Source organism: Rhamphochromis sp. 'chilingali', assembly GCF_963969265.1.
Source record: "Rhamphochromis sp. 'chilingali' genome assembly, chromosome: 18".
Lineage (NCBI taxonomy): Eukaryota > Metazoa > Chordata > Actinopteri > Cichliformes > Cichlidae > Rhamphochromis > Rhamphochromis sp. 'chilingali'.
The window spans coordinates 26,114,578-26,142,424 of NC_137945.1; the positions used below are offsets into that span (position 1 = coordinate 26,114,578).

The window sequence follows — 27,847 nt, forward strand, 5'->3', positions numbered from 1 at the left end:
ATACGTTTAGGATTTGGACTTTTAAAAATAAGAAAAACATTTATTTCCATTGATTATAAATGTCTTTGCTAACCCAAAGCTGACGTCACAGTAGGAACATGTGCTCAAGATATAAACCACCAGAAATGCACAACATTACTCGAATGAGCAGGCACGAACATTGGGAAACCTTTAAATCTGCTCACTGCCAAAGCTTTTCAGCAGAAACTGCTGCACGTGAACTTTAATCCCCCTCTACACAGTCGTTGCTGAGCTGTTGCTCAGGGCTGAGGCCGGTCTCAGCCTCAGCGGGCTCAGAGTCTTTGGGGGGAAGCGGGCTGGTTTGTTGCGTGGAGGTGTTGTTGGAAGGCTCGAGGTCAGGATCTTCTACAGTTTCATCTCCATCAGTAGAACCTTTGATGACATTTGGTGAGGATGCAGCTGGAGGTTTGTCTCCTAACATGTCAGCAGTCTGAGAGGCTGAAGGGCCTGAAAGGGTTGAGAATTAGAAACAGTGATGGTTTCAGTCAACACAGACACACTCAGTCTACTACGATTTATAAAAGACAGGCAAAGCTGAGATAATGAAAAATGAAACTGTAAACTGCAGGGTTCAAACTCATTGTTCAGGGTCAAATTTAAGCACTTTAAGCACTTTCAAGGTCCATTATCAAGCTTTTCCAGCACATTACCAAAAAAACAGTTTGCATGTTCCACTTTGCATCACCTCAGTAAGACCATGTAAAAATTAAAACAAATCGTCTTAGGTTGACTTAAATGTTCTTTGTTCCTCTTTTGTTAAAACAGAGAAAAATGCACCACACAAAAATACTGAAAAAGGAAATGGTTGTCTTATATGCATATAGTGCACAAACTCAAAAAACTCATTTCTCTCAAAAATGCAGATGTGCAAATGTGAACAAATCAACTTGTTAGAGATGCTCATCTCCACTTGGAAAAAACAACCACACAAAAGAAGAAATCTGCACAAATGAACAAGTCTGCTCATCAGATATTGATGCTTCTTTCCTACGTGACACAACAACAGGAGACAGATGTTTGGTACTTTAACTAGTTAAGCACCCACACCACCAAAAATGGGGGAAAAGAGAGGAGATCACATTTAATCGGTTATAACACGAGGTCAGAAATATAAGTGCAGACATGAGTGTCCACAGAAGCCTCTGAATCTCAGCTGTAAACCATTTCTACAAACACCAAACAGTTAAAAGAGCAGTTACATCACCATGAATCTGTGGACAGGTAACATCCATATTTTGATTTATGATTTTCTGGAGTTAAATGTGACCCAAAGTATATTTTATAGCATATAAGCTATAAAATACTTTTAAAAATTAGGTGAGGGAAATAATCATTTTTTTCTATGTTTGAGTCCCAGTAACTTTGACATAGTAACATCTGCAGTAATATTTACCCCTCTGATGACAGCTCACAAGCGTTAGCTTTATTTTGATACCAAGACTGTTTACACAGAGTTTGTAATTGCAGAGAAATACTCCATTTATTTTGGCCTCTTCATTTTCGAGCAGGAAGCTCAGAAAAGCCCTGGGGGCCTAACAGGTCAAAGTTCATTCCCAATAAAACTAACTGTGAGATGTTTGACTACATTGCTCTCTGGATTATTGTTACAGTCCTAAATGATCAGCTTTAAAGTGTTTGTGCTAATAACACCATGTACAGTAAGACAGGCATGGAGAACAGCACTGACGGGAGGCTTTGAACAGATGACACACTCAGTTCAATTCAACATATAAGACTTTAAAAACGCACAAACATCGACCTAAAATCTATTTATTCAGTCCATCACCTGTCATAGAATTATGTCAAATAATAATGTATTGTTCATCTCCCTTAAATAAACAGGCAGCCTTAAAGTATGAAACATTCATTCATTAAAACACTAAAATGTGTCTGTCGTCTCCGTGGCTGATAGAGCCCCACAGGCATCAATGTGAGCTTAAAGCCATTTATAATTTTTAAATGGTTTAATGTGTCGGTGCTCACGATAAACACATTTTGAATGAAAGCCAGGGAACTTCAGCAGCACAAGAAATGGCTTCTTTGTGCCCACATGCATCAGTCCCTCTTTTTACCAGTTTTTCTTTAAGGCTTAAGTTGGCTAGTTAAGTGTCGGACTAACGATTAAAGCTTTCACTTGAGTGAAGTCACTAATATTACTGCTACTGCTAAGTAATGTTAGCCAAGTTTAAAGCACACTGCATAAATCACCATGCCATAACTAACTGCTGTGCTAGCACTGCCGTACTCTATCACACTCAGTGCATTTCAATCATTTCTCCAGATAGTTTGATAGCTAGCAAAATAATAATCATAGTTTTAAACATTAGCCTGTGTTATGTACACATACTCGAAATTATTTACTGTCATGTGACTCAAGAGTACAAATTCCTTCAGTGTCGTTTTCCATCGAACACTCATTAAAACAGCACGAACCCTGAAACTGCTTATTAAAATAATATGTATGTAAATAATAGTATGTTGCATTATAAAAAATTAAGCTTTTGACTGCCCTCCAGAGTTCACGTTAACTTCAGATCTCTGGAAGCTACACTACCCGAATGATGTCAGCTGTTTAGTTTCTATACTGGACAGAAAAAAAAAAGAGGGGGGGGGGGGGGGTGGATTGGCTCCTCTTAAGGAGGACTAATGACTAAAATGTGAAAGTTTAAAGTCGATGAGTAAATCATGCTCGGGTAATACAATGGAAACGGTCTCATATCACCATCTAGTGTTATAAACTGTAAACACATTTTTATGGGTGAAGGCTCATAATAGAGACCGATCAACAGGTCATTTTCTTTTCTATGGGTCTCATTTAAATCACATTACATCATTTCTGCGGTAAATGAGGACCCTGAAGAACGATTTAATGTCACTGTTAAAGATTTGTAGACAATAGATCGCAGACAGCTGGCTCCGCTTTAACTAAAGAGGAAGTAAAAACAGTTTGGATCACAAGTGTAAGGCAAAAACAAAAATACTACGCCTAATTGAAGCTGACATCAGACAGGCAGTAAAGAAATCAATGTTTTCTACATGCTTTGCCTCTTATTACCAAACTCCACACTAATGTGAGGAATCTCTGGTGGTTTGGACGAACTGTGCAATACGGGAACTCGTCACTCGACCTTCAGGGTTTCTGGTGGATATATACACTAGATCCACTTCACTATATTGTAAGGAGTATTCACTCACCACCCATCATCCAAATCATTGAATTCAGGTGATCCAGTAACTTCCACAGCTGTATAGAATCAAGCACCTAGGCATGCAGACTGCTGCTACTAAGTGGAAGTGTTTGGGAACGACAGCAACTCAGCCATCAAGTGGTGGATCACGTAAAATCCCAGAGTGGGGGTCAGTGGATACTGAGGCGCACAGAGGTTGCTAATTTTCTGTGGAGTCCATCGCTCCAAACTTCACGTGGTCTCCAGATTAGCTAAAGAACAGTGCACAGAGAGCTTCGTGGAATCCATTTCCATGGCCGAGCAGCTGTAGTCCAAGCCTTACATCACAGAGTGCAACGCAAAGCAATGGGACACAGCGGTGTAAAGCACGCCGCCACTGGACTCTAGAACAGGAGAGATGCAGTCTATGGAGCGACGGATCACAGTTCTCAATCTGGAAAGCCGATAGACAAGTCAACTTAGCAGTTGCCAGGACAACAGAGCTCCAGGTTTGGTGGCAGGGGGATTTCGGTGCGGGGTTGTTTTTCAGAAGTTGGGCTCAGTCTCTTCGTTCCAGTGAAAGGAACTCTTAATGCTTCAGCATGCAAAGACATTTTGGCTCCCGACTTTAAGGGAACAGTTTGGGGATGGCTTCTTCCTGTTCCAGCATGACTGGGCACCAGTGCACAAAGCAAGGTCCACAAAGACATGAACTCTGGCATGGGAGTCCTGACCAGAACACCACTGGGATGAATGAGAGCAGAGACTTGGAGCCAGGCCTTCAACATCAGTGTCTGACCTTACAAATGGTCATAAACTCCCATAAACACTCCCAGAAGAGTTGAAGCTGATATAGCTGCACAGGCGGACGTCGTGAATGGGATGTCACTCGAGTTCATATGAGTGTGGGGGCAGATGAGCAAACACTTTTGGCAATATACTGTACATTCAATGTTTTGCTTTTTGTATTTTCATATAAAGTTAATACACCAATGAAGCTAGATGATCCTTATGAACCTTCGCTGGATGTTTTGTAGCAGAATCATTAATTATTTCTGTTATATTGTGTCCCAGCTGTATGATACATTTTTGCCATTCTTACCAATTTGCTGCTGGCGTGCGCGCCTCTTTTCCAGGGCCCGCTGTCTGTTCAGCTCAATACGTTTCTGCTGCTCTTCGGTCAGAGAGGGAGTAGGTGGGGGAGCGAGGGCTTCGGCAATCTGCCCTTGGGGAGCATTAATAAAACTCTCTCTGCTGAACAGATCAGGATCCCCAAATGTTTCCAGTTCACGTTGTACCTCTTCGTCACCAGCACCTGAACACAATTTCAAGCAGTGCTGATAATTAAGTCCTGTGGAATATGGCAAGTATTTCCTATGTGCACCTGCAGGTGTGAATCCACCGTAGGGCTGTTCGATACAACGATATATACAAAAACGTCTATTTCATTTTACGCTATCGTTTGTTTCGTGGTGTCGCAAAATAAACTGTTTACGGCAATATTTCTTCATGGTTCTGATGTCACTGTAGTAAAGTTCTCTCTTTCTCTTATATATAACCACACTACGGACGGACAAGCGCCTGTTTTTATGCGTTGTCGTTAGCAACAACGACGGTAAAACCATCGCGTGTCCGCTTGTTTATGTTCCACATAAACCTTTCAGAATAAAGCTCAAGATCCTGTTGAGGCTTTTCAAAATAAACGGAATCACGTGAAAGAGCAGAGTGTTTACGGATGAGAAGTAAAACAGAGCCGCCAGGTGCTAAAAAATAAACCTTAGACTCAAACGTTAGAACAGGCTTTCCCCCGCAGCACGCCGTGTAATAAATACTCACAAAGAAAACGGCGCCGTTACAACTTCTGTCTAAAAATGTGTCGTTTCATGCATCGGTTAAAACACTCGACTCCAGCTACATGACGCGCAGCTGGAAACACTTCACGCAAGTCGAGATTCACAGAATTGACAGAAAATGTTACATTTCTGTGATTTATATCGTTATCGGACGATAGAATTCTTATATCGGGAGATGAGACTTTGGTCATATCTCACAGCCCTAGTCCACCGTATCCCCATCAGTAATGATTTTTCTTCTTACCATCTGTACTTGTAAAATCTTCATGTGTCAGGGGCATGTCCAGTCGTATTCGTTTAAGACATGTCTATAGAAGAATGAGTAAAAAATTACAAATTCTGAACATTAGGAATCCCACACGCTTGCAGGAAATATTCTACTGCTTCCTCTCACCTGCACTTCCTTTTTGCTGCCGAGCCTTTCCACTTTGTCAATAAAATCTTCAAATTGCAATTTGGGGTACAACCTGTGGGCCCAGTTCTCCATCTTCTGCATCAGCAGCCGCAGGTCTGCAGCCTAATGGGGCAAACATCAAAAACAGCGAGTAGTGATATGAAAGAGGGCTGTGTGTGATAGGACGCTTCTTCTTCCCACTAAAAAATGACTTCCAGTCATTGGAACAAAAGACATCTTAATTTGGTAAACCAACCTCTGGTTCCCCTCACTCATTTTTGACCACGACAGAAAGGGCAACTTTTGACCTTTTAGTCTCAAACCAAATTTAGGACATCTAATTAAAAGCTGACAGGCCAAACAGATTTAGCTCAAAAACCAATGTTCATTCACATCTGGTAATTGGTGGGACAGATGTTATCATATCCTACCTCGTGTCCTTTGCCTTTGAACTGGATATTGTCAAAGAGAGTGCCCAGAGCTGGAAGCCCTCGATCTGATATCAGCCTGGGAAAAAATATTAAGACTAAGTTAAACCATTAATGGATTACAAGCAGGGTTAGCAGCACATCCAGGCGTATTTGGCTTATCCAATTCAGGATCGTGGATGGCTGAAGCCCATCCCAGCAGCCAGGTCGCCAGCCTGTCACAGGGCCAACACAGACAGACCCTCTGAATGGAAATGTCAGTGCCTTCAGATGTACCATGTTCAGAAGGCAGTAGCTTGTTGGGGGGGGGTAGGGTGTTTGGTTTTCAGGGTGCCCACAACCTTTCTTTTCCTACCTGTTTGTACATAAGGCAGTATAATGAGAAATAGTCAAATTTCTCCATCTAAAAATAAAAAATAAAAAATTGCTATATATATATATATATATATATATATATATTTATAGCAAAGTTGCAATTAATTTGAATATTTTATCAAATGAAAATCTATGTTTTTCTTTAATACAGCTTGCAAGTTTTATCCTAAGTATAATCGACGTTCTTACTTAAAAGCTTATTTAACATCCTTTGATTTAGTATAACTTAGTTCTGTCCAGGAACATTGTGAACAGAACAGTAACAGAGGAGTGCCACTGGAACACCCACTGGGAGACTACTGGGAACGAGCCTGACTTATGGTTGGCAATACTAACCAGGTTCACACTATAGGTGTACAGAGACTGGAAACATCTTTCTCACACACATCCAGGGATGTCTCCAACGCTCTGACAATTTTCAGTCTGGGAATTTTGCCCATCCAAATGATGAAAACAACAATGGTATTAGAGTCTTTCTTCTTTAAATGACTGGCAGAGTGAAGCTGCACCATCATCACACAGATGCAGTCATTTGTACCCACCGCTAAAGCGTAAGAAGACGCTGCAGTACTCTGCGAAACGACAGGTGTCGCCACTCAGATAATATCACATCACTTTTTTTGTGCAAAGTTCTTTCCACAAACTTACGTTTTCAAACATTTGCAACAACTCTGTGTGTCAGTGTGTCTCTGAGCCTCTGTGCACGATTATTAGTGAAACGGTGATAAAAACCAGTGCAGTCACAGACTCGTGTTCAACCTGGCTGCAACACTGACAGTCTGCACACGTCAATCAATGATTTTGGCCTCCTTGTGTCCCAGCTCACACAAGATGACATCAAATTCCTATTTAAATGCGCATTTTAATGCATTTCAACCCTCTGTCGTGATATAAATGTCTTTGCTACCTGTGGGAGTCCAGCTTGGGTTGGGGTCTCTTCACGCCTCTCCTTTTAGCAGTAGGGACATCAGCCAGCTGTGATACCTCACCTTCATCTCCTGCATTGAAAACACATGACAACAGGATGTGTTTCTAACTCATTCTGTTGGCAGCGTGGCAAACTTCAAGCTTATCTTTAAATCCAGACAAATTATAGACTGGAGGTTACAGAAGAAATGTGCTGGTTTGAACAGTATCTGATAGGTTTCATTTGCTCACGCAAACAAAAACATGTGTGTTGTTATTGTTAGAAACATCCAGTCTCAGAGAGATGCTGAAAAACCAGTTCATGCATTTGTTAATTCTAGGCTGAACTAACAAATTCATTATTATCAAGCTGTTCCAAAAAGCTTTGTGGAAGGACTATGAGAGGTTGTATTTCTCCCACATTAGCCTTTTTTCCTGAATCTTATTTTTCTATGATTCTTCATTAAACCATGAATTTAAAATACAAAGTTCTGAATCATCACATCTTAAAGACCTCATAGTAATCCTGTAAGAGCACAGCAGCATCTACCATCTGCAAAAGGGTCTCCTTCCTCCTGGCCTCCCCGGCCTGGGGAGTGTGGTGGTGGGAGTGGGGGGAAAGCTTCATCCTCTATGCCGTCATAGTCAGGAATGTCCTGCGGGCTATTTTCCTGTGGGTCAACCATGGTGAGTCGGTCCTGGAGACAAAGTAAAAGACGTGTGAGCCCCAGTCGTCAACAGCATCAGCATTAAGTTACATGAATTTAACTGCAAGTTGAAAAAATGACATTTATTTCTGTAAGAGTAATTCTTTACTGTGTTACAACATCAACATGAAAACCTAAAAAAAACTGGCATTTACTTTTTTCTTTTTTTACATCAACAGGAGGAGCTGTACAGACACTCATCCCACCTGGAATTATACCCCAAATTCAGAAATGTACTATTATGATACATTAATGGTCCATTATGTTTGTTTCACAGTTATATACATAATACAATTTATAGATTTGTATATATTTACATTCTATCAGGGATGAACTGGTTGTGAACCTTTGGGCTGATAATGACATTTAAAAGTTACAATTTGGATGAATTATTACTGCGATACTTCTTTTGGACTCTGTAGTACCACAGAAATATCATTAAAGTAACAGGTTTGTTTTAAAGTCTTTCAGCTGTTCCGTAAGCATCATCGTCATCATCATTTATATAGCACTTTAAAAACACACCTGGCAGACCGAAGTGCTGCACAATACAAATGTAGTAATAAAATAGCAAAAAACAAACATAGCAATAAAGTAAACTCTTGAGCCAAAATGATGTGACACAACTAGGGCTGCCACAAACGATTATTTTGATAGTCGACTAGTCACCGATTATTTATGCGATTAGTCGACTAATCAGATCATCATCCACTGGACATAAAACTACAGCTTATTGCACCATGCAGCATATGCTCTTATATAACTATCATTAGCTTATAGCTTTAAGCTTTTAAGGTGCTAACTAAAAATAAAGACAAGATGATAGTTTATTCAATTTTAATGAAATTTGCAGATTGTTTCGGTGAAGTTTAATAAACTCCTTGCTATCTAAAATATAACAGGACAACGGAGTATATTCTCCAGCATCTCACACTTCTGATAATCAGTTGTCTGCTTGACGTTTATTCAGCTGTGTAAAAACTATAACTTTAATCTCAGACAAACCGATTTACTCAGGAACAAATAAAATACTAAAAAAAAAAAAAGCCAAACAACAACATTTTTAATTTATCTAAGTGACTCATATATATTTAACCTGAGTAGCGAAAGAGGCGGTGGGTTTGAAAACAATTTGCCTGGAGTCCGGTGTTCTCACCGTGCTAGTGACCTAGCCCCCGGCTAGCTATCGAGCTAGTGGGTAACAGACGACTCTGAAAACGTCGGAGCGCTTTTGAAAATATGTGGTGTCCTGATAAACTGAGCTGATATTTGAGGTTTACACAGCTACATTCTCGGCTGAAAATATGTTAAACGTTTATTTTGTGACCCAGAAAGAATAATAAGAGTAATATTAAAACTAACTAGCTGCCGCCATTGTTGGAAACTGAGCTGGGCCGCGCTATGAATTCTGGGACACAGCTGCTGCTTCTTCTTCTTCTTCTTCTTCTTCTTCGGGGTTTAACGGCAGCTGGCATCCTTGTACATGCAGTGCTGCCATCTTCTGTTTCAGTCCGTTATTACACTCTTAAATCCTGCTACTTATTCCTGCGTCTTTTGGGATCTTACAAAGCTTCAAACGACGCGTCGACTATTAAATCAGTCGTCGACGATTTTGATAGTCGACGTAATCGTGACTAGTCGACAAATCGTGGCAGCCCTAGACACAACACAGACACAAAAGGAAATCTTCTACATTGTTTTGCTGTTCACACAAGTTCTAATGCTACCCTTTGTTTCTGGAAGGAGACGATTTTCTGTCCAGTATTAAAGTTCAAAGAACAGGGTATCCGTCTCCAGTGGGCTGCTAAACAAGTTTACCAGAAAAATCAGACCCACGGTCATGTTGTGTCACTTTGAGTGATTAGTCAGCAGCAATAACAGGGAATGACAAACTGACAGACTTTGGATATAAAACAAACAATTTAAACATTTAGAAGTTAAACATCTTCTCGGATTCCTTTTGCTGCACATGTCTATGTATGTATTTGCTGTACAGTGTCATTTGTTTGGAACATTAATCTTGATGTATACATAAACATTTGATTTAAAAAACGTGTTTAAAAATGAACACTGACACAATTAAACACAACACTGGTGCACGGTGACTGCAAACAGAAGCAGCTGCTTGTATCCTCCTGTGGATACAAACCAGCAAGAACTCATAAGATCTCTGTCACTTACCATTAATGAAGTTTGGCTTTTATTAATAAACAGAGAGCACGGATATCTATGGAAGAAATATAGTATCATCAGAATTCAAGTATTTTTAGACATTGAATTTATGACACTGAATTTTTATCCTCCAAATTTCCCTGCAAAAATATTCACCTGCAAATATTCACCTGAAAAAAATTCACCTGCAAAAATTCACCTGAAAAAAATTCACCTGCAAAAATTCAACTGCAAAAGTGATGAACTTTAATGACCCAAGCCAGAGCAATCAGCACCAGATCGAGTCGAGTGGCTCTCAGCCAATTAAATTACGCTGTTTGATCACATGACACCGTTAGCCAGCAGTGTGTCTCCTAAAAGAGAGCTGTTTAAAGGTGAGTGATTAAGTTTTTCTCCTAAATAGAGATCATTACAGAACGCCTAGTCCTACTTAAAATCCCATTTATTATTATTATTATTTTTTATCATCTACTCGAACTAAGGAAAACGTTTGACTAACTCAAAGACAATTTCCACGCCTCCCCTGCCTGACTGCAGAGGCAGTTTTGAATTTAGGAGCGCCAAGATGGCAGCGGCAAACCCTGGCGGCTCTCCGGTGAGTATATATATATATTTTTTTTATCTTCAAGTTTGTCTTTTGAAACCTTAATTTTATTTAAATCCGTTGCTCACGTATAAAGTACACAGACGGGGTCTTTGCTCAACTCGTCTGAGGCGTGTCTCACTAAGCGCTACATGCTAGCATCCTGCTAACCGAGCTACCCTTTACATGCTGTGCTTTAGAAAATAGGATACTCGTTAAAAAAAAATACTCCGCAGATATCCGGTTGTTCAGTCTGACGTCACTAGCCGTGTCTGGGTCTAAACTCCGCTGCAGGTCCATATATCAAACGATCACTGTGGCATTACTGAGAGTTGAAAAACTGTCTAAAGTCTTTCATCTTTAATAAAATGATCAGCGTTCTGCTCTACCAGGTGTAACAATTGAGTTTAACATCCAGGCATCCATGAAAACGGAATTTATGACATTTAATGGAGTTAGAAGTTAGCAGGGAGTTAGCTCGCTAGCTTCTATCTAAATACAATATAGCATGTCCTGACTGCGGGGTTTTGGAAACAAATTAAAACATACAGCTCTGTTATCACTTCCAGCATAAATGAAGACAGAAAACTAAACAGCAGTGACGTTTGTAGGGTTACTGAAGTTGGGCTAGCTGGTATATAATGATGTGCTACGTGACCGCTAGCGACATAGCTATGTTAGCATAATTGTTAGATTAAATAGTTAAACATTTGTCATTTTTATATTTACCATTTGTCCATTGTTTTAACTCTGTGAAAGGAATTCTTTCTTTCCTCCCATCCCCAGATTCTCGAGGTTCTGGGTGGGAGGTTGAAGTGTTTTATCACAGGAACGTCCTTTTGAAGATCTGTTTGATGTTTGGTAGAGCTTCCTACCCTTTGTATGGTTTCACTGTGTTATCTTTGGTAAACCATACATTGGGTGTGGGGGAAGACTACCCTCTTTATGACCAAGGATGTTGTTCCTGCTTTTAGGTTTTATGACCCTTTGATCAACACACACACACACACACACACACACACACACACACACACACACACACACACACACATTCTCACATAACACCCACACACACACACTTACATACAGTGCCTTGTCTTTGTAACCAAAGGGGGTTGCAGGGGGAGGTGTTTTGTAAACTATTGTTTGAAGTTTGTCAATAAAAGGCAGCGAGAGGAGGCCATCATCGGGGTTCATTGTCGTGCTGGACACAGATGAGGGGGCCTCCCTTGCGCAAGAAATCGATCGAACACTGTTGCCTTGTTTTTCTTTCATGGGAATAAGTCTTGGATACAGCGGGGTCTGAGTTTAGACCCAACATTTTTTGGTCCTTCGAGCCGGATTCCGAGAATTTCGCCGCACACTGAGGAGAGAGAGGACACGCCGCAGACTGTCGACAACCAGGCCGTTAGGACGCCTGACAAAGCCCTGGAGTGTTAAATTCGCGACCAGGCCGGTGGAATAGCGTCTGAACTCCCCTCGTGGACGGCGACTGACGGGATTCTAGGACTCTCCTGTGAACGAAACGCAACACAACGGTAAGCAATCAGAGAGCGTCTCTATAACCGTGTGAATGAATGTGGGATCCTAGATACGCGTCACCGTGATTCTGCGTGAAACGTTTGAGTCCGGGGGAGCGCTGGTCACGAGAGCGCACGTGACCCAAAACAATAGAGAGCGGCTACGGGCTGTGCGTTAAACGTGAGTCCGGGAGCGCGCTAGCCGCGTGAGAGAGACGCAGGCTTCTCCGCCGTTTGGGGCGTAGAGAGTTCTCCGCCGTTTGGGGGCGTGGAGAGAACCTAGGTTCGGAGTCCGGAATCTCCGCCATTTGGGGCGTTGGAGAGTGTCCGAAGGTTGAATTCTCCGCCATTTGGGGCGTTTGAGAGCTTTCAACAGAAGTTACAGGCCTATAAACAGTGTGAATGAACGTACGTGTGTATGAGTGCCAGTAAAGTGAACGCAGCAACACAGAAGGAAACCTAAAGTGGTGTTAACGTAATTCTGTGACCTGTTGTGTACACATAGCCTGGGTTTTGGAGTAAGGCGTTGCCTACCGCAAACTTGAGAAAATTGTCATTATGGGGAATAAAATGTGTAAGTCTGCCTTAGAAGGGGATGTAAAATTTATGGAGAAATTTTCACCAGGCAGCACGCAGTATGTAGGTTGTTGGCGTAAGAAATATGGATTTGAAGGGACATTAGTGGAAGTTCAGTGTAAAATGCTGGTAGAAAGAATAGCTGTAAGTGTAGCAGGTAAAACAGGGAAAGCGAAGCGGAGGAAGGAATTGCAGTTGCTAAGTTGTGGCTGGAGCAGGCTCAGAGGAGGAGAGAAGCACAGAATGTTAAAAGAGCAATATTGCAAGCAGTAGTTGTGAAACCTGAGGATGAAACTACAGCTCAATCCACTGCAACTACTTTAGAACAACACCGTAGAAAAGCATTAGAAAGTGAACACGAATGTTACAACCACATATCCATCCCTGACACAACACAAAAAAACACATGGTGTTTCAGCCCCAGAGTGTGAAGATGAAGAAAGTTTATCTCCTGATCCAATCCATGAGGTGAGCACTTACCCTATGGTAGAGGTTGCTAACCCGCATTTTGGAGTGGATGCAGATAATAGCCGCACTATTCATGTTTACCGGCCATGGACCGAGTCTGAATGTGCTGATGCTTGTAAGAGCCTTGGAGACCCATTGACTAATGTTGATGAGTTTATAGCTCGACATAGACAGCTTTGTTCCTCGTACCGTTTAAATGGACAGGAAACTGAGACTACCTTTAGGAGATGTCTCACTTATAACTGGACCCGTGTCAGAGGACGGTACACGGGCAGAGGGCCAGGTGATAACACCCTGCCCTATGGAGATGCAGGTCTCGCTGTCCAAATTAATGGAGTGTACGATCGTCTCAGAAATACTTTTAGAACAACTGCAGACTACACAAAAATTTCACAATGCATACAGAAGGAAGGAGAAGACGTTCATGAGTATAGAGGTAGATTGGAGGAAGTGTTTAAGAGGCATAGTGGACTTGAAGAAGATGCAGACGTAGCAGGCCCCTATCAACAGCAGCTGAAACATGCCTTAATGAGTGGGTTCCATCCATCCATTGCAGATTTTATTAGGAAGCAAAATGTAAATCACACCACAGATGGAGTTACTCAATGTATGAATTGGGCAAAGCATGCACAAGATGTGATTAAAAGTAAAAAGAAAAAATTGCAGAATACAGTGAATGCTGCCACATTTTATGTTGATGAAGAGCCTCAGGTACTTTTTCAGGGGCAGACTAGACAAAGTAAAGGTAGAGGAGATAGAGGTAATTGGAGGGCTAGAGGAGAACGGAGGAGAAGGGATGAAAGGTGTTACAACTGTGGGAAAATAGGTCATTTCATTAGAGACTGCCTTGAGGACCTACGTGAGGAGTATAGACGACCAGGTCCACGTAACCCCTCATATAATAAATGACTAGTATCTGCTGCCACTGTCAATACACATGCATGTTTAGACACCCCATCAGACTGCCACAAACAACAATCAGTGCCCCAAACCATAGATTTGACTGAGGTTTTGTTGAATTTATCAGGGAAAGAAGTGAAACCCTTTCGCACATTAACAGTGCAGGGAAAAACTATACAGTTTTTATGTGACTCAGGAGCAGATAAAACCGTCCTGAGGGACCATGTGTCAGGAATAAACCCCTCAAATGGTGTCATTTATGTAAAATCTGCAAACGGACAGTTAGATCAACATAGGATCTCTAAGCCAGTATGGATCAGAGATCCATCCACTGGAGAGACAGCTCAGGGCTCAGTAGTAATGTGTCCAACATGCCCTGTGAACCTTTTGGGTAGAGACATGATGGTAAAACTTGGAATCTCAATCATTCCCACGGCTGTTGGAATGATGACTGCAGGAAAAGGAGAAACTGCAGAAGCAATGGTTCACCAGGGCAGTAGCGATGTACATTACTATTGGACGCTTGACCTGTCAACTTCCAGGCCAGATCAGATAACCTGTAAAATGTTGACCACAGCTGAGGAGAGATTAGCTGAGGGCTATGATAGACAGGAGCCAGATGAGATGCACATCACACTTAGGTTTAAAACAACACCAGGACTTGATGATGCCTACACTGACAAAGTAATGAAACTGGGTCCTCAAAGAATTACTGTAAAAGCTGTATATACTGATGGTAAACAAATGGCAGGATGCAGTGTGATAATTTCTGAAGCAGCTCGACAACTCTTCAAAGGGAAGGTGCCACATGTTCCACTAACTAAGTGTAGCACAGCTGAGTGGGAAGATTTAGCATTTTTAGTGGAGCAGGGAGAGCACACAAATGTATGGCAGCCATGTGGAGGGGGATGGGAAACAAACATGCATAGCAGTATCTTCCGTAAGAAGCTGGGGTGGGTGACACATGCAACACCTCAGACACACTTAAAGGGAAGTGAGAATGAAACAGCAGAATGACATATGGTAGATCTAAATGATCACCCTGAGCTTAAACAGATTCCAGACATTTTGTGGTCAAAAGGAAAGACTGATGTAGGGTTAATGAAAACAGCAAACCCAGTAGTAATAAAGCCTAAAACCTCATATAGACCTAGAGTGAAACAGTATCCACTTAAACCAGATGCAGAAGTAGGGATTAAGCCTGTAATAGAAGACATGATTGAAGCAGGGATACTGGTAGAAGCCCCAAATGCAGCATGTAACACGCCCATTTTTCCAGTAAAAAAAGCTGATTCTCAATCGTGGCGCATGGTTCAAGACTTGAGGGCTGTAAATCAAGCTGTAGAAAGTATTGCACCATGTGTCCCAGACCCTCATACCTTGTTAAATCAGATAAGACCAGAGATGACATATTTCACAGTGGTAGATCTGAGTAATGCTTTCTTTTCCATACCAGTGCATGAGAATTCACAAGGTTGGTTTGGATTTACATACCAAGGTAAAAAATATACCTACACTAGATTACCACAGGGTTTTTGTGACAGTCCGACCCTTTTCATGCAAGCAATAACTAATTGTCTGTCTGATTTCATGATACCATCCCATTCACAGATCCTAGTTTATGTGGATGATATTTTGATAGCGTCTGACTCAGAACAAAATTGTAAAACTACGTCTATAGCACTGTTGACACATTTGGCAAAAACAGGGAATAAAGCATCGCTTTCAAAGTTACAGTGGGTACAGGAAGAGGTGAAATTCCTAGGTCACCAGCTTAGTTCAGCAGGAAAAAGCATACACCCAGAAAGGAAAGCAGCTATTTTAGCAGCTCCTAGGCCAGTGACAAAGAAACATATGATGCAATTTCTAGGACTGACTAATTATTGTCGTTCATGGGTACCAAATTTTGCTGAAGTAAGTCAACCACTGTTAGACATGATGTACAGTGAGTCCTTAGCTATGTCAGATAGTCTAACTTGGACTCCAGAGGGAGTGCAGGCATTCTGCACGTTGAAACAACTGTTGACGAGTGCGACTGTGTTAGGATTGCCTGATTATAAAAAGCCATTTGTCCAAACAGTTGACTGCAAAGGACATTTTATGACTTCAATGTTAGCACAAGACAGCGGGGGGGAAATGAAGCCAGTAGCTTACTATTCTAAAAGGTTAGATCCAGTTGCTTGTGCTTTGCCTCCGTGTGTGAGATCAGTGTGTGCAGCAGCTCAGGCTGTTCAATGTTCTGGGGAAATAGTTTTATTTCACCCTTTGACACTGTTAGTTCCACACGAGGTGGATGTTTTACTACTGCAGACTAAAATGACATTTCTGTCACCTGCAAGACATTTGTCTTTGATGTCACTCTTACTATCACAACCACACATTACCATAAAGCGGTGCACAATTCTAAATCCGTCAACCCTTTTGCCAACAGAAGACGAGGGCACTCCTCATGAGTGTAGAGAACACGTTGAGAAGGAGTGTAAGCCGAGGGATGACTTAACGGATGTGCCACTAAGTGAGGGAAAGGTTTGGTTTGTTGATGGTTCAAGTTTTAAAACAGCAGAGGGACAGGCTAAAACAGGTTTTGCTGTAGTAGATAGTGAGAAAGTTATTTGTGCAGGACAACTAACATGTTCTATGTCTGCTCAAGCAGCAGAGATAGTAGCTTTAACGGAAGCGTGTAAAGCTGCAGAGAAACAAGATGTGACAATATACACTGATAGTCAGTATGCATTCGCTACATTACATTTCTTTGCAGCACAGTGGGCAAGACGAGGTATGTCAACCTCAACAGGGAAACCTGTAGAACATGCCAAACTCTTGCAAAATCTGCTGGACGCAGTGTTGTTACCCAGTAGAATTGCCGTTTGTAAATGTGCAGCACATACCCGAGGGAAAGATCCAGTTGCATTAGGGAATGCTTTCGCAGATAAGATCGCAAAAGAGGCAGCTTTAGGAGAACATGGTGTTCATGTTTTAGCGGTGCAACACCAGCAGACGTTGCCTATTACACCAGATGTATTAGCAGACATGCAGGCACACTCACCTACTGCAGAAAAACAGTTGTGGCTCACTAAAGGAGCAAGCTTGCAGGATGGTGTTTATTATCTGTGTAATAAACCAATACTGCCTAAGAATTTGTATAAGACTGCTGCTATTTTGAGTCATGGGCTTTGCCATGTCTCCACAGGGGGGATGATGGCAGCAGTAGAGCAACATTTTTATACTCTAGGATTTAATACCTTTTCAAAAAATTTTTGCAGGTCATGTATGATATGTTGCAAGCACAATTCCCAGGGTAATTTGAGACCTAAGAGAGGGAAATTCCCTAGACCCAGTCACCCATTTCAAGTTATTCACATGGACTTTATAGAACTGTCCAACTGTAACAACTATAAATACTGTTTAGTGATAGTGTGCCCTTTTTCAAAGTGGGTAGAAATTGTACCAACTAGAAAAGCAGATGCCATTTCGGTTGCCAAAGCAATATGTAAGAATATTATCCCAGAACATGGGATTCCAGAGACCATTTATAGTGATAATGGTCCACATTTTGTAAATGAAGTGATTGGATTAATGGCACAACATCTAGGGATAACATTAAAACATCATTGTTCATATCACCCACAAAGTGCAGGGTTGGTAGAGAGAACTAATGGAACAGTAAAGCTAAGACTTAGGAAGTCAATGGAAGAGACAGGCAGGACATGGTTAGACTGTGTAGAATTAGTTAAAGTGTACATGAGGATTACTCCAACAGAGAATGGTCTGACACCCTTTGAGATTATATATGGCAGACCATTTAGAGTTCCAGTTTTCTGTAGTGATGACAGAAAAGCAGAAGAGGAGAACACATTAGCAGATTGGATGCTTAAAATGTTTAAAAGTAAAGAAGTCATGAGAGCAAATGATCTGCCAGATGTTTCTGTTTCTCCGCAGGAGCAGAGCCTGAAGCCTGGAGATTGGGTGCTGATAAAGGCCATAAAGAGGAAGTGCTGGTCCAGTCCACGGTGGGAAGGTCCTTATCAGGTGCTGCTGACGACGCCCACAGCAGTGAAGATCGCTGAAAGGAACACTTGGATACATCAAGCGCACTGCAAGAAGGTAACACACTTCCTGGCCGACTCTGGGTGATGGTGAAAAGGCCAGCGGTACAAAGGGGGGAGTATATCTCTAGGACCTCTCGTCTCAATCCTGGTGAAGAAACCAACGGATCCTGAACCCAACTTAGAATGGCTGGGAATGTGCTGTTCGCCTTCTTGTGCCTGTGGACCCTGAGTGGGATGACAGGAGCGCATTGGGACAGAGCAAATCACACCCAGTACCCGCATGGGTTTTCAACCAACTACTGGTGGCAGTTTATGAACACAACCGCTCACATAAACAACAAGACCAATTGTTATGCTTGTGCACACATGCCACTGTCTACACATTCTTCTGGACTGTGGCCATATAGCATCACTGAGAGCGAGACAGTTTGTTTGCTTGCTTTAGCAACACATCCAGGAGTAAAACGTACTTGGAACACTGCCAACTTTTCAATTCCCTTGAACCTGAATGGGAAGATTGATTCACCTGTAGCTGGGAAGGTGAACTGCTCTGGTAAGACAGATCTGCTGACTTGGCCCCAAGTTCCTGATCCACTTCCGGACATCATACTGTTAAATAAACTGGAAGCAGGCCAGTTACCTATGTGTTTCAAGGGCAATGGGTCAGCCCAAGTTGGAGATTTGCCATGGCATCTATGCAACGTCACCTATTCTTTTTGCCCTCGTTTGAACAGGATTAGCTGTCTGACGTGTTTGAAGAATGCCAGATGTGCAAATGATGAGATTCAACGAGCAGCAGACTGTGCATTTGACACTTCGTACCAAATGACACTTACTGAAGGAAGACAGGATGTGGCCAAATGCTCAACAATCGCACCGACACCTAAGGGTACGAGGGTGTTAGCAGATTGGTATTTCTTATGTGGACATAAGGCTTACCCATCTTTACCAGCAAAATGGGGAGGTCTATGTGCACTCGTGAAATTATCTGATCATGTTTTCTTCATGGAGAGGATAGAACATCATCCAGGATCAAAGACAAAGAGAGACGTACAGAGTGCAAGCACAAAGCTCACAGATTTAAGTGAGGTCCCCTGGGAGTTTCGAATCTGGGGACCTGGAGCCAAATTCTTACAAGGATTGTTCCCGTGGATCGGGGTCGGGAAAGTTGGAACTCATGTAGAAATTAACAGGTATGCACTACTGAGACACATAAATTGGACCCAGACCCTTGGAACAGCCTTAGCAGAGGAGCAAAAGGCCATACGAACAATGGTTTTGCAAAACAGACTGGCTTTGGACTTGATAACTGCATCGCAAGGAGGAGTATGCAAATTGATAGGAGAAACATGTTGTACGTTCATACCAGATGGATATACAAGTGGAGGAGACATTTATGAAGCACTGCAGAATTTAACCACATTGCAGAAATACATGATGAATAGCACGCCAGGAGTAGATGCACCACAAGGCTGGATGGCGTGGTTACTGTCTGGTCCTTGGTGGCATCTCCTTTTAAAAGTACTAACTCCTGTTTTTGGACTATTGATACTGATTTGCTTATGTATAGGATGCATTTTACCGTGTATAAGATCATTGCTAACTAAAATGATTTCTGATACATTTGTTAATTATGTACTCTTACAACAATATGAAATGACTGAAATTGCTGACATAACAGAAGCCTGTGTATGAATGATGCCTGCACTGAAAATGTTAAGCAAGAGGTGCATGGCTGAGAATATACTACATAGGAATAATTTGTAACATAAAAATAACAAAACAGGAGGGAAATGTTAGATTAAATAGTTAAACATTTGTCATTTTTATATTTACCATTTGTCCATTGTTTTAACTCTGTGAAAGGAATTCTTTCTTTCCTCCCATCCCCAGATTCTCGAGGTTCTGGGTGGGAGGTTGAAGTGTTTTATCACAGGAACGTCCTTTTGAAGATCTGTTTGATGTTTGGTAGAGCTTCCTACCCTTTGTATGGTTTCACTGTGTTATCTTTGGTAAACCATACATTGGGTGTGGGGGAAGACTACCCTCTTTATGACCAAGGATGTTGTTCCTGCTTTTAGGTTTTATGACCCTTTGATCAACACACACACACACACACACACACACATTCTCACATAACACCCACACACACACACTTACATACAGTGCCTTGTCTTTGTAACCAAAGGGGGTTGCAGGGGGAGGTGTTTTGTAAACTATTGTTTGAAGTTTGTCAATAAAAGGCAGCGAGAGGAGGCCATCATCGGGGTTCATTGTCGTGCTGGACACAGATGAGGGGGCCTCCCTTGCGCAAGAAATCGATCGAACACTGTTGCCTTGTTTTTCTTTCATGGGAATAAGTCTTGGATACAGCGGGGTCTGAGTTTAGACCCAACAATAATATAAACAAGCTAACTTTTTTTTCCACTCGATAAAAGTTAACGTGAGTGTTCTCGGTGGTCAGAAACAAATGTAATCGCATGGCAGGATGCTGTAAAAGGACCAAACTTCAGCCAGGAGAACAACTGAGATAATCCATCCACAATACGAGGTTAGTCATTCATATACTGCTGCATGGGCTGGGCTGTAGTTACATCGTAAGGTTTTAAAAACTGAGCTTAAATAAATGATTAGCGGTAATAAAAGCCGAGGGAGGTCAACAGGGATCACTGACTGTTTTAGGAGCTTTTTGAGATCAAATAGAAGAAAATACATAACATTAAACATGTTAACAACACAAAAGCCATATTAAACGCAGACTACTTTAGACCCGGAAGTAGGATTCGTCGCGTCATCACTGAACAACCGGATAGATAGATAGACGAACACTGCAAATATAATGTTGGAAACGAGAACGGCCTTTAGTGAAGGGGTAAAATACACCATGAATAAAGCCATAGAGTGAATGGCTGCCATGGTTGCAGAACAGCCTGATTTAATGACAAGAATGGGGAAGAGTGAGGTGAAGTGAACCACAGCCACAAAACACGGTCAGACAAGGCGGCAAAAGGGCAGTGATCTGTCCGTCAGTATGAAGTTGGTGTGTGCTTTGGTGAACAAAAACTCCAGACTGGTAGCAGGAAGATGGGAGACTCGTGTTTCACTGGAATAGTGGTGAATTAAAACATCCTTTGTTGGGGACATTTCGGTGTAAATGCATCCATACAGGCAAGACAGAGGCAGACCAGACAGTGAAGAAAACAAGGCAAACATTAGAAATATAAAAACGGAAATATAGGATGAGTCGGGGATGAGTTCCTGCCCCAAGTGGAGGAGTTCAAGTATCTCGGGGTCTTGTTCGCGAGTGATGGGAGAAGGGAGCCGGAGATCGACAGACGGATTGGGGCTGCAGCTGCAGTAATGCGGACGCTGCACCGGTCCGTCGTGGTGAAGAGGGAGCTGAGTGTAAAAGCGAAGCTCTCAATTTACCGGTCGATCTACGTCCCTACCCTCACCTATGGCCTTTACATGACTAACGTCCCCTCTTCTCCCTACCTCACATTAGCCCCCATCTTTCTTCCAGGTGGAAAAGACCCGTCACCTTCTGGGAGTGGCGGCTCCCGTGGGAACAGCTCCCACCACCAAGTCCCTGAGTGAGTCTCTGTCCCCCAGCGTGAGCTCCAGCACTCTGTCCACGTCCACCTCCGCCTCCTCGCAGATCTCCAGCACCACCTTTGAAAGCGTGAGAAGGAGCTGGCCACCAAGGTGAGAAAAACGTGGGCTTAGTGGGCGTTCTTGTTGCTGCCTTCTTCCTTCTCTGCTCGGTCTTGTTCCTGTTGTGTTGTAGTGCCTGCGCCTTCTGACACACACCTTCAATACTGAATACAACCAGCTGGTGAACAGCATCAGTGACTGCAAGGTGAGAAATAATACAAAGAAATAAAAAAATAGCCTTTCTGTGTCACATCAGGGAGTTCCTATATTGACGTCTACCTCATCCTGCTGTTGTTTCACTTCAGCTTTCTCTCATCTCACCGATCGGACGTGATCCATCCGTGACGAGCTTCAGCAGTGCCACCCTCACCCCTTCCTCTACCTGCCCCTCTCTCTCGGACTCGCGCTGTGGCTCCATGGGCCAGAAGTAAACATATTTTTAGGAACATTGACCTCGATCTGCAAACGGTTATTGACAGGTTATCCATTTGATTCTAACTTGGTGTGATTTGTGTTAAAGGACCCCTGAGAACAGCTCACGTGCCTCCAGTCCCTCCTGCTCAGACTGTGAAAACTTCCCGATGGTTCCCACTCTGGAGACCTCCTACCTTGCGCGGGCTGCAAAGAACGAGTTCCTGAACTTGGTGCCTGATATTGAAGAAATGCGACCAGGGTGAGTAATGCCATATTAACCCAAATACTGTCACTATGACATGTGTCTCACAGACCAAATGTAAGTCGACACTCATGTTCTCTAGTTCAAGCAGAAATGATGTGGATCGATTCAAATTCCTGAGCCTGGATGATTTCAGCTGGAAACAAACCAACTCTGCTTCTTCCTCAGATAATTCAATTCAATTTTATTTATATAGCGCCAAATCACAACAAAAGTCACCTCAAGGCGCTTCATAGATACAGAGAAAAACCCAACAATCATATGACCCCCTATGAGCAAGCACTTTGGCGACAGTGGGAAGGAAAAACTCCCTTTTAACAGGAAGAAACCTCCAGCAGAACCAGGCTCAGGGAGGGGCGGGACCATCTTCTGCGACCGGTTGGGGTGAGAGAAGGAAGATGGGATAAAGACATGCTGTGGAAGAGAGACAGAGGTTAATAACAGATATGATTCAATGCAGAGAGGTCTATTAATACATAGTGAGTGAGAAAGGTGACTGGAAAGGAAAAACTCAATGCATCATGGGAATCCCCGGCAGCCTACGTCTATTGCAGCATAACTAAGGGAGGATTCAGGGTCACCTGGTCCAGCCCTAACTATATGCTTTAGCAAAAAGGAAAGTTTGAAGCCTAATCTTAAAAGTAGAGATAGTGTCTGTCTCCTGAATCCAAACTGGAAGCTGGTTCCACAGAAGAGGGGCCTGAAAACTGAAGGCTCTCCCTCCCATTCTACTTTTAAATACTCTAGGAACAACAAGTAGGCCTGCAGAGCGAGAGCGAAGTGCTCTAATAGGGTGATATGGTACTACAAGGTCATTAAGATAAGATGGGGCCTGATTATTTAAGACCTTGTATGTGAGGAGCAGGATTTTGAATTCAATTCTGGATTTAACAGGAGAAATCTGCTCTCTCTTTCTAGTCCCTGTCAGGACTCTTGCTGCAGCATTTTGGATCAGCTGAAGGCTTTTCAGTGAGTTTTTTTGGACATCCTGATAATAATGAATTACAGTCGTCCAGCCTGGAAGTAATAAATGGTAAATGCCCTGTATTTATATAGCGCTTTACTAGTCCCTAAGGACCCCAAAGCGCTTTACATATCCAGTCATCCACCCATTCACACACACATTCACACAATAAATGCATGAACTAGTTTTTCAGCGTCACTCTGAGACAGGATATTTCTAATTTTAGAGATGTTGCGCAAATGGAAGAACGCAGTCTTACATATTTGTTTAATATGTGCGTTGAAGGACATGTCCTGGTCAAAAATGACTCCAAGGTTCCTCACAGCGTTACTGGAGGCCAAGGTAATGCCATCCAGAGTAAGAATCTGGTTAGATACCATATTTCTAAACTTTTCAGGGACGAGTACAATAACCTCAGTTTGATCTGAATTAAGAAGCAGAAAGTTAGCGGCCATCCAGGTCTTTAAGTCTTTAAGACATTCCTGCAGTGTAACTCATTGGTGTGTGTTATCTGGCTTCATGGACAGATAGAGCTGGGTGTCATCTGCATAGCAGTGAAAATTTATGCTATGTCTTCTAATGATGCTGCCTAGGGGAAACATGTATAATGTAAACAGAATTGGTCCTAGCACTGAACCCTGTGGAACTCCATAATTAACCTCAGTGTGTGAAGAGGACTCTCCATTTACATGCACAAATTGGAGTCTATTAGATAGATATGTCACAAACCAAACTGTACACTGGTAAACTGTTACAATAAAAAAAGACCGTAATTTTCTTTACTCTTCTTTATTTATGTAACTTTTGTTTTCACTGGCAATTTAGTATTAGGTTAGGACAAAAAACAAATTAGGAAGGTTAAAGACAGAACATTACTAGATTGTGGTTTTAATTAAAATGTAGCCTTTGACAATGCTGAACACATGAGAAGCTACTTTAAGGCATATCACCCAATTTGTAATATTGCTAAACATTTCTTAAGGCAGACGAGTCATGCTGGCTGGGTCAGTGTCATTTTTGTTGTAATTGATGTCTGGTTTGTTCTGTTCCCTAGTGATGGGTAGGGATGGGTACCAGTATCCGGTGTTCTGACATAATCCTTGAAATAGTAATAACACAGTATCCTCAGCAAAGATGAATTAAACAAGTTTTATTTTAATGGAAGTTTACTTCAAGTCTTCAGATTTTTACTGTCTTTTATTTGATTACTTTAAAGTATATGATTACATTAGAGTAATTAAATAAAGACAGTTTTGATGGAGCTCCTGAGCCAGCCCAAGCTCTCTATGAAGACGAGGAAAAACTCCCCTGGGGGGGCCAGACTGACGGGAAGAAACCTCGGGAAAGCCCATTCAAAGAGAGATCCCCTTTCCTGGGATGGCTGGGGGGGGGTTACAGGAATTCCAAAACACTGAAATTTAAAGTGGGCCAATTAAAAAAAATTATTTCCTGAAAAAAAGAAAGGTAATTCATACATCACACATAAATGATAACGTCTGAATTGTGTGTGTTTGTGTGTGTGTGTGTGATAGGCTTATCTCAGCCAAGTGTGATGCTGTAGCTCCTCCAGCGTCGGCCGCGTCTCCGGGACTTTGGTTAAACACGCGTCCAAGAAATCCCGGCAGTCTGGAAAGAAAGGAAAGAGAAAAAACATGAAGATGATAGTTCCAGTGGTCCAAGCCATCAGTCAGTCTTGAAGTGTGACGTTTTCTTACTTTTGGACAGATGTCTTTTGAATTTCAGGCGCTTTTTGAGGAAGCTCGTGGTGTTAAAGTCCCCGGCATGAAGCGCTTCGTACAGAACCACTCCCATTTGCCATACCGTGGTGGGTCCACACCTGTAGCAACTGCGCCCGTACCACTCGGGAGGGGAGTAAATTTCTGTACCTAATAAACAGACACAATTGCAATTTCTTCTAAAACAAAAGGCGAAAATTGTGACATCTGTGAAGAGCAAGAGCAGAATATGTTACCATAGAAGACGCGGTACTGCGACTGCTCCTTAACAAAGCAGCTCAGTCCAAAGTCGATGATACGAACACGCGGTACATCTGAGCCGGTCTCAATTAGAATGTTCTCACTCTTGATGTCCCGGTGAAAGATGTGTTTATCCTCCAGGTGCTTCGCAGCATCAACCAGCTGCTTCAGAATGACCTGGAAATAGAGCAGGGCGATATGACCAAAAATATTTATCACGATATACATTTGAAAAGTTGTGATAACGATATAACTGACGATATAACTGACACTAGACAAAATACTTTACAACGCCACAACTTTATTAGTGCAAAAAACCCCATAAATGTATTTTCACTTAAACAAGCAGCTGTTTTTTTATGTGCATTAAAGTTATATAAAAATGTAACAGTGCAAATGCAAATTCCTCGCTGACAGTTTAACCAAAAGGCATTTCCAGTGGAAATTGGCCGACATATCCTCAGCATAACCATGTAAAATATCCACAAAGCTTAAAAAGAGGTTATACACACACAATACGGTAATATCACGTTGAGGTGCAGTACGTATCACTCCGCGAGGCGCCTGCCTACGATAGCCGTAATGCTCCGACAATCCATCGAGCGGTGCGGCTTTGTAGCTTAGCAAAGTCGCCGTGTACATAAAATCGTTTTGAGGTCAGTAAACACAACCAGAATTCATACATAAGGCACACGGGATTATAAGGGGCACTGTCGAGTTTCAGAAAAATCAAAGGATTGATTTTAAGTGTGCCGTATTTTCCAAACAACACGGTAATAACGGCGGCCCGCTAGCATGCGCTACCAAAAATCGTGCTTTGTTGTGTATCTGACGGACGAAAGCTAAACCAGTTCCACACCACTAAAGTTGCAGCATTTTTACAAACCAGTTCTGGTTCATCCGTTTCATTCAACGATCCACTTTTGCTCTTCTCTTTCTGCGTCACCGCCATCTGCGTATGTAAACATAGGCACTGCGCATGCGCGTTTTACCTATTCTAGCGCGATATCTCATTTTCCTATCGTTGCCCAAAATTACACCGGTATTACCGTGAATGGTATGATATAGCCCAGCCCTACCTGGAAACGATGAAAAAGACAATAATCAATCAATGGGTTAATGTTTCTCTAATACTCTGTGCTTTGATTGAATGATGTACAGTCTAAGACTCTTCTAAGGCAAGTCAACTTGCCTTGGCCTTGTCCTCTGGCAAAAATCCTCCATTTTCTTCTATGTATTTATCCAGGTCCACAGCGGGGACAGGTCTCTCCATCACCAGGATCAGCTCTCTGCCAAAGTCAAACCACTCCAACAGAGACACTGGGGCTGATGTTTCCACTGATCCATCTGCTTCAGCTGCAAGCTTCAGCATGATGGCAACTTCCACTGACACATTCTTCCCGTTATCATCCTGAAATATTTCAACAAAGTGGATGATGAGGCACAGACGTTCCACAGGTGAACGCTGCATGCAATCCACTAATGTAAAAACAATTCAAGTCTTGCACATTTACCTTCACTTTGCAGTACACTTTCCCCTTTGGGATGTGTTTGATGGCCACCTAAAAGACACAGGGCATTGATGAGCATTTCCTCAGTATGACATCATTAAAGGTGTAAAACAGCATACATCTCAGCTTACGATATTATCCCTTATCTGCATTACTGCCTGTCTTACTACCACCATCTGAACACTTACTGGTAAATGATCCTTTATGCGGTAGCCAGCAAACACTGCTCCACAGCCTCCTTCTCCAAGCCGGTGCTCCTCCACGTATCTTGCTTGGAAGTCACCTAAACAGACAAACACAAATTGGGTTTTACTACAGCTGTCACACAAATTACTCTCTGCTGTACCCTAAATGTTCATTTTGCTCTTCACCTGAATATAAGTACCTGGGTATGTGTCAGCCAGTCTTACAGGACTAACACAACCATTCACACTCGCATTTCTGCATTCACACCTATGGGCAATTTAGTGTTTCCAATTAACCTGTCACCACTAACTGCATGTCTTAAAATGCAGTTAGTGGTGATGTCATTAAAATGAATGCAACTTGTCTGCGTTGTTAACTATCCCCAAACACGGCACCTGCTTCCTGAAATGCTCAGAGTAGCTCATCTGCAACCAGTAACCAGCCGTGCTCAAAGTCTTTTAAACGACTTTCCTCCCCATTCTGATGCTCTGTTTGAAATGTTGAGTTGCATTCATAATCAAGCTGTTAGCTGTGTGCCCAGCTTAACCTAGCTACACATGTCTGTAGACATTGACCAGGGGTCAGCCTCATTATATCAGAGCTCTGCTGACAAAGCTGAAAGAGACGCAGCCTGTGACTTGAAATATGTGTCCAGCATAAACATGCAGGAGCGCTTTGGACAAACTTGATGAGCACTGTAAATAAGAAGTCCCACGTGAACTCGGGTTTCAGTCCAGTTTATTCCTGATTTGTGCTCACAC

At 42.3% G+C, this 27,847-nt stretch overlaps 3 protein-coding genes across 7 annotated transcripts in view; 1 reads left to right on the forward strand and 2 right to left on the reverse strand.

Moving 5' to 3' along the window:
• Window positions 1-12: 12 nt before the first annotated feature.
• Window positions 13-10,187, reverse strand: LOC308385992 (TIMELESS-interacting protein-like). Of its 3 annotated transcripts, XM_080865250.1 has the most exons (9): window positions 10,180-10,187; window positions 10,033-10,078; window positions 7,695-7,842; window positions 7,146-7,236; window positions 5,867-5,942; window positions 5,436-5,558; window positions 5,286-5,349; window positions 4,291-4,503; window positions 13-468 (listed from the first exon to the last, which is right to left on the reverse strand). In XM_080865250.1, the coding sequence occupies exons 2-9, from the start codon at window positions 10,033-10,035 to the stop codon at window positions 224-226; spliced, it is 963 nt and encodes a 320-aa protein (XP_080721376.1). In that variant the 5' UTR covers window positions 10,036-10,078; window positions 10,180-10,187; the 3' UTR covers window positions 13-223. The 3 variants fall into 3 exon arrangements, with proteins under 3 accessions (XP_080721376.1, XP_080721378.1, XP_080721377.1); XM_080865252.1 differs by lacking the exons at window positions 10,033-10,078; window positions 10,180-10,187 and adding an exon at window positions 9,214-9,284; XM_080865251.1 differs by lacking the exons at window positions 10,033-10,078; window positions 10,180-10,187 and adding an exon at window positions 9,008-9,235.
• A 13,301-nt stretch (window positions 10,188-23,488) lies between these two features.
• LOC308386005 (serine/threonine-protein kinase pim-2-like) lies at window positions 23,489-26,779 on the reverse strand. The gene is made up of 4 exons (XM_080865273.1): window positions 26,582-26,779; window positions 25,386-25,566; window positions 25,129-25,299; window positions 23,489-25,039 (listed from the first exon to the last, which is right to left on the reverse strand). The coding sequence occupies exons 1-4, from the start codon at window positions 26,759-26,761 to the stop codon at window positions 24,948-24,950; spliced, it is 624 nt and encodes a 207-aa protein (XP_080721399.1). The 5' UTR covers window positions 26,762-26,779; the 3' UTR covers window positions 23,489-24,947.
• The window catches only part of LOC308385967 (DIS3-like exonuclease 1), a 28,008-nt gene continuing 26,868 nt past the window's right edge, over window positions 26,708-27,847 (forward strand). For all 3 annotated transcript variants that reach the window (XM_080865210.1, XM_080865211.1, XM_080865212.1), the window contains exon 1: window positions 26,708-26,847. In XM_080865210.1, the coding sequence (XP_080721336.1) occupies window positions 26,823-26,847 (25 nt within the window). In that variant the 5' untranslated portion in view covers window positions 26,708-26,822. The remainder of the gene's footprint in view (window positions 26,848-27,847) is intronic.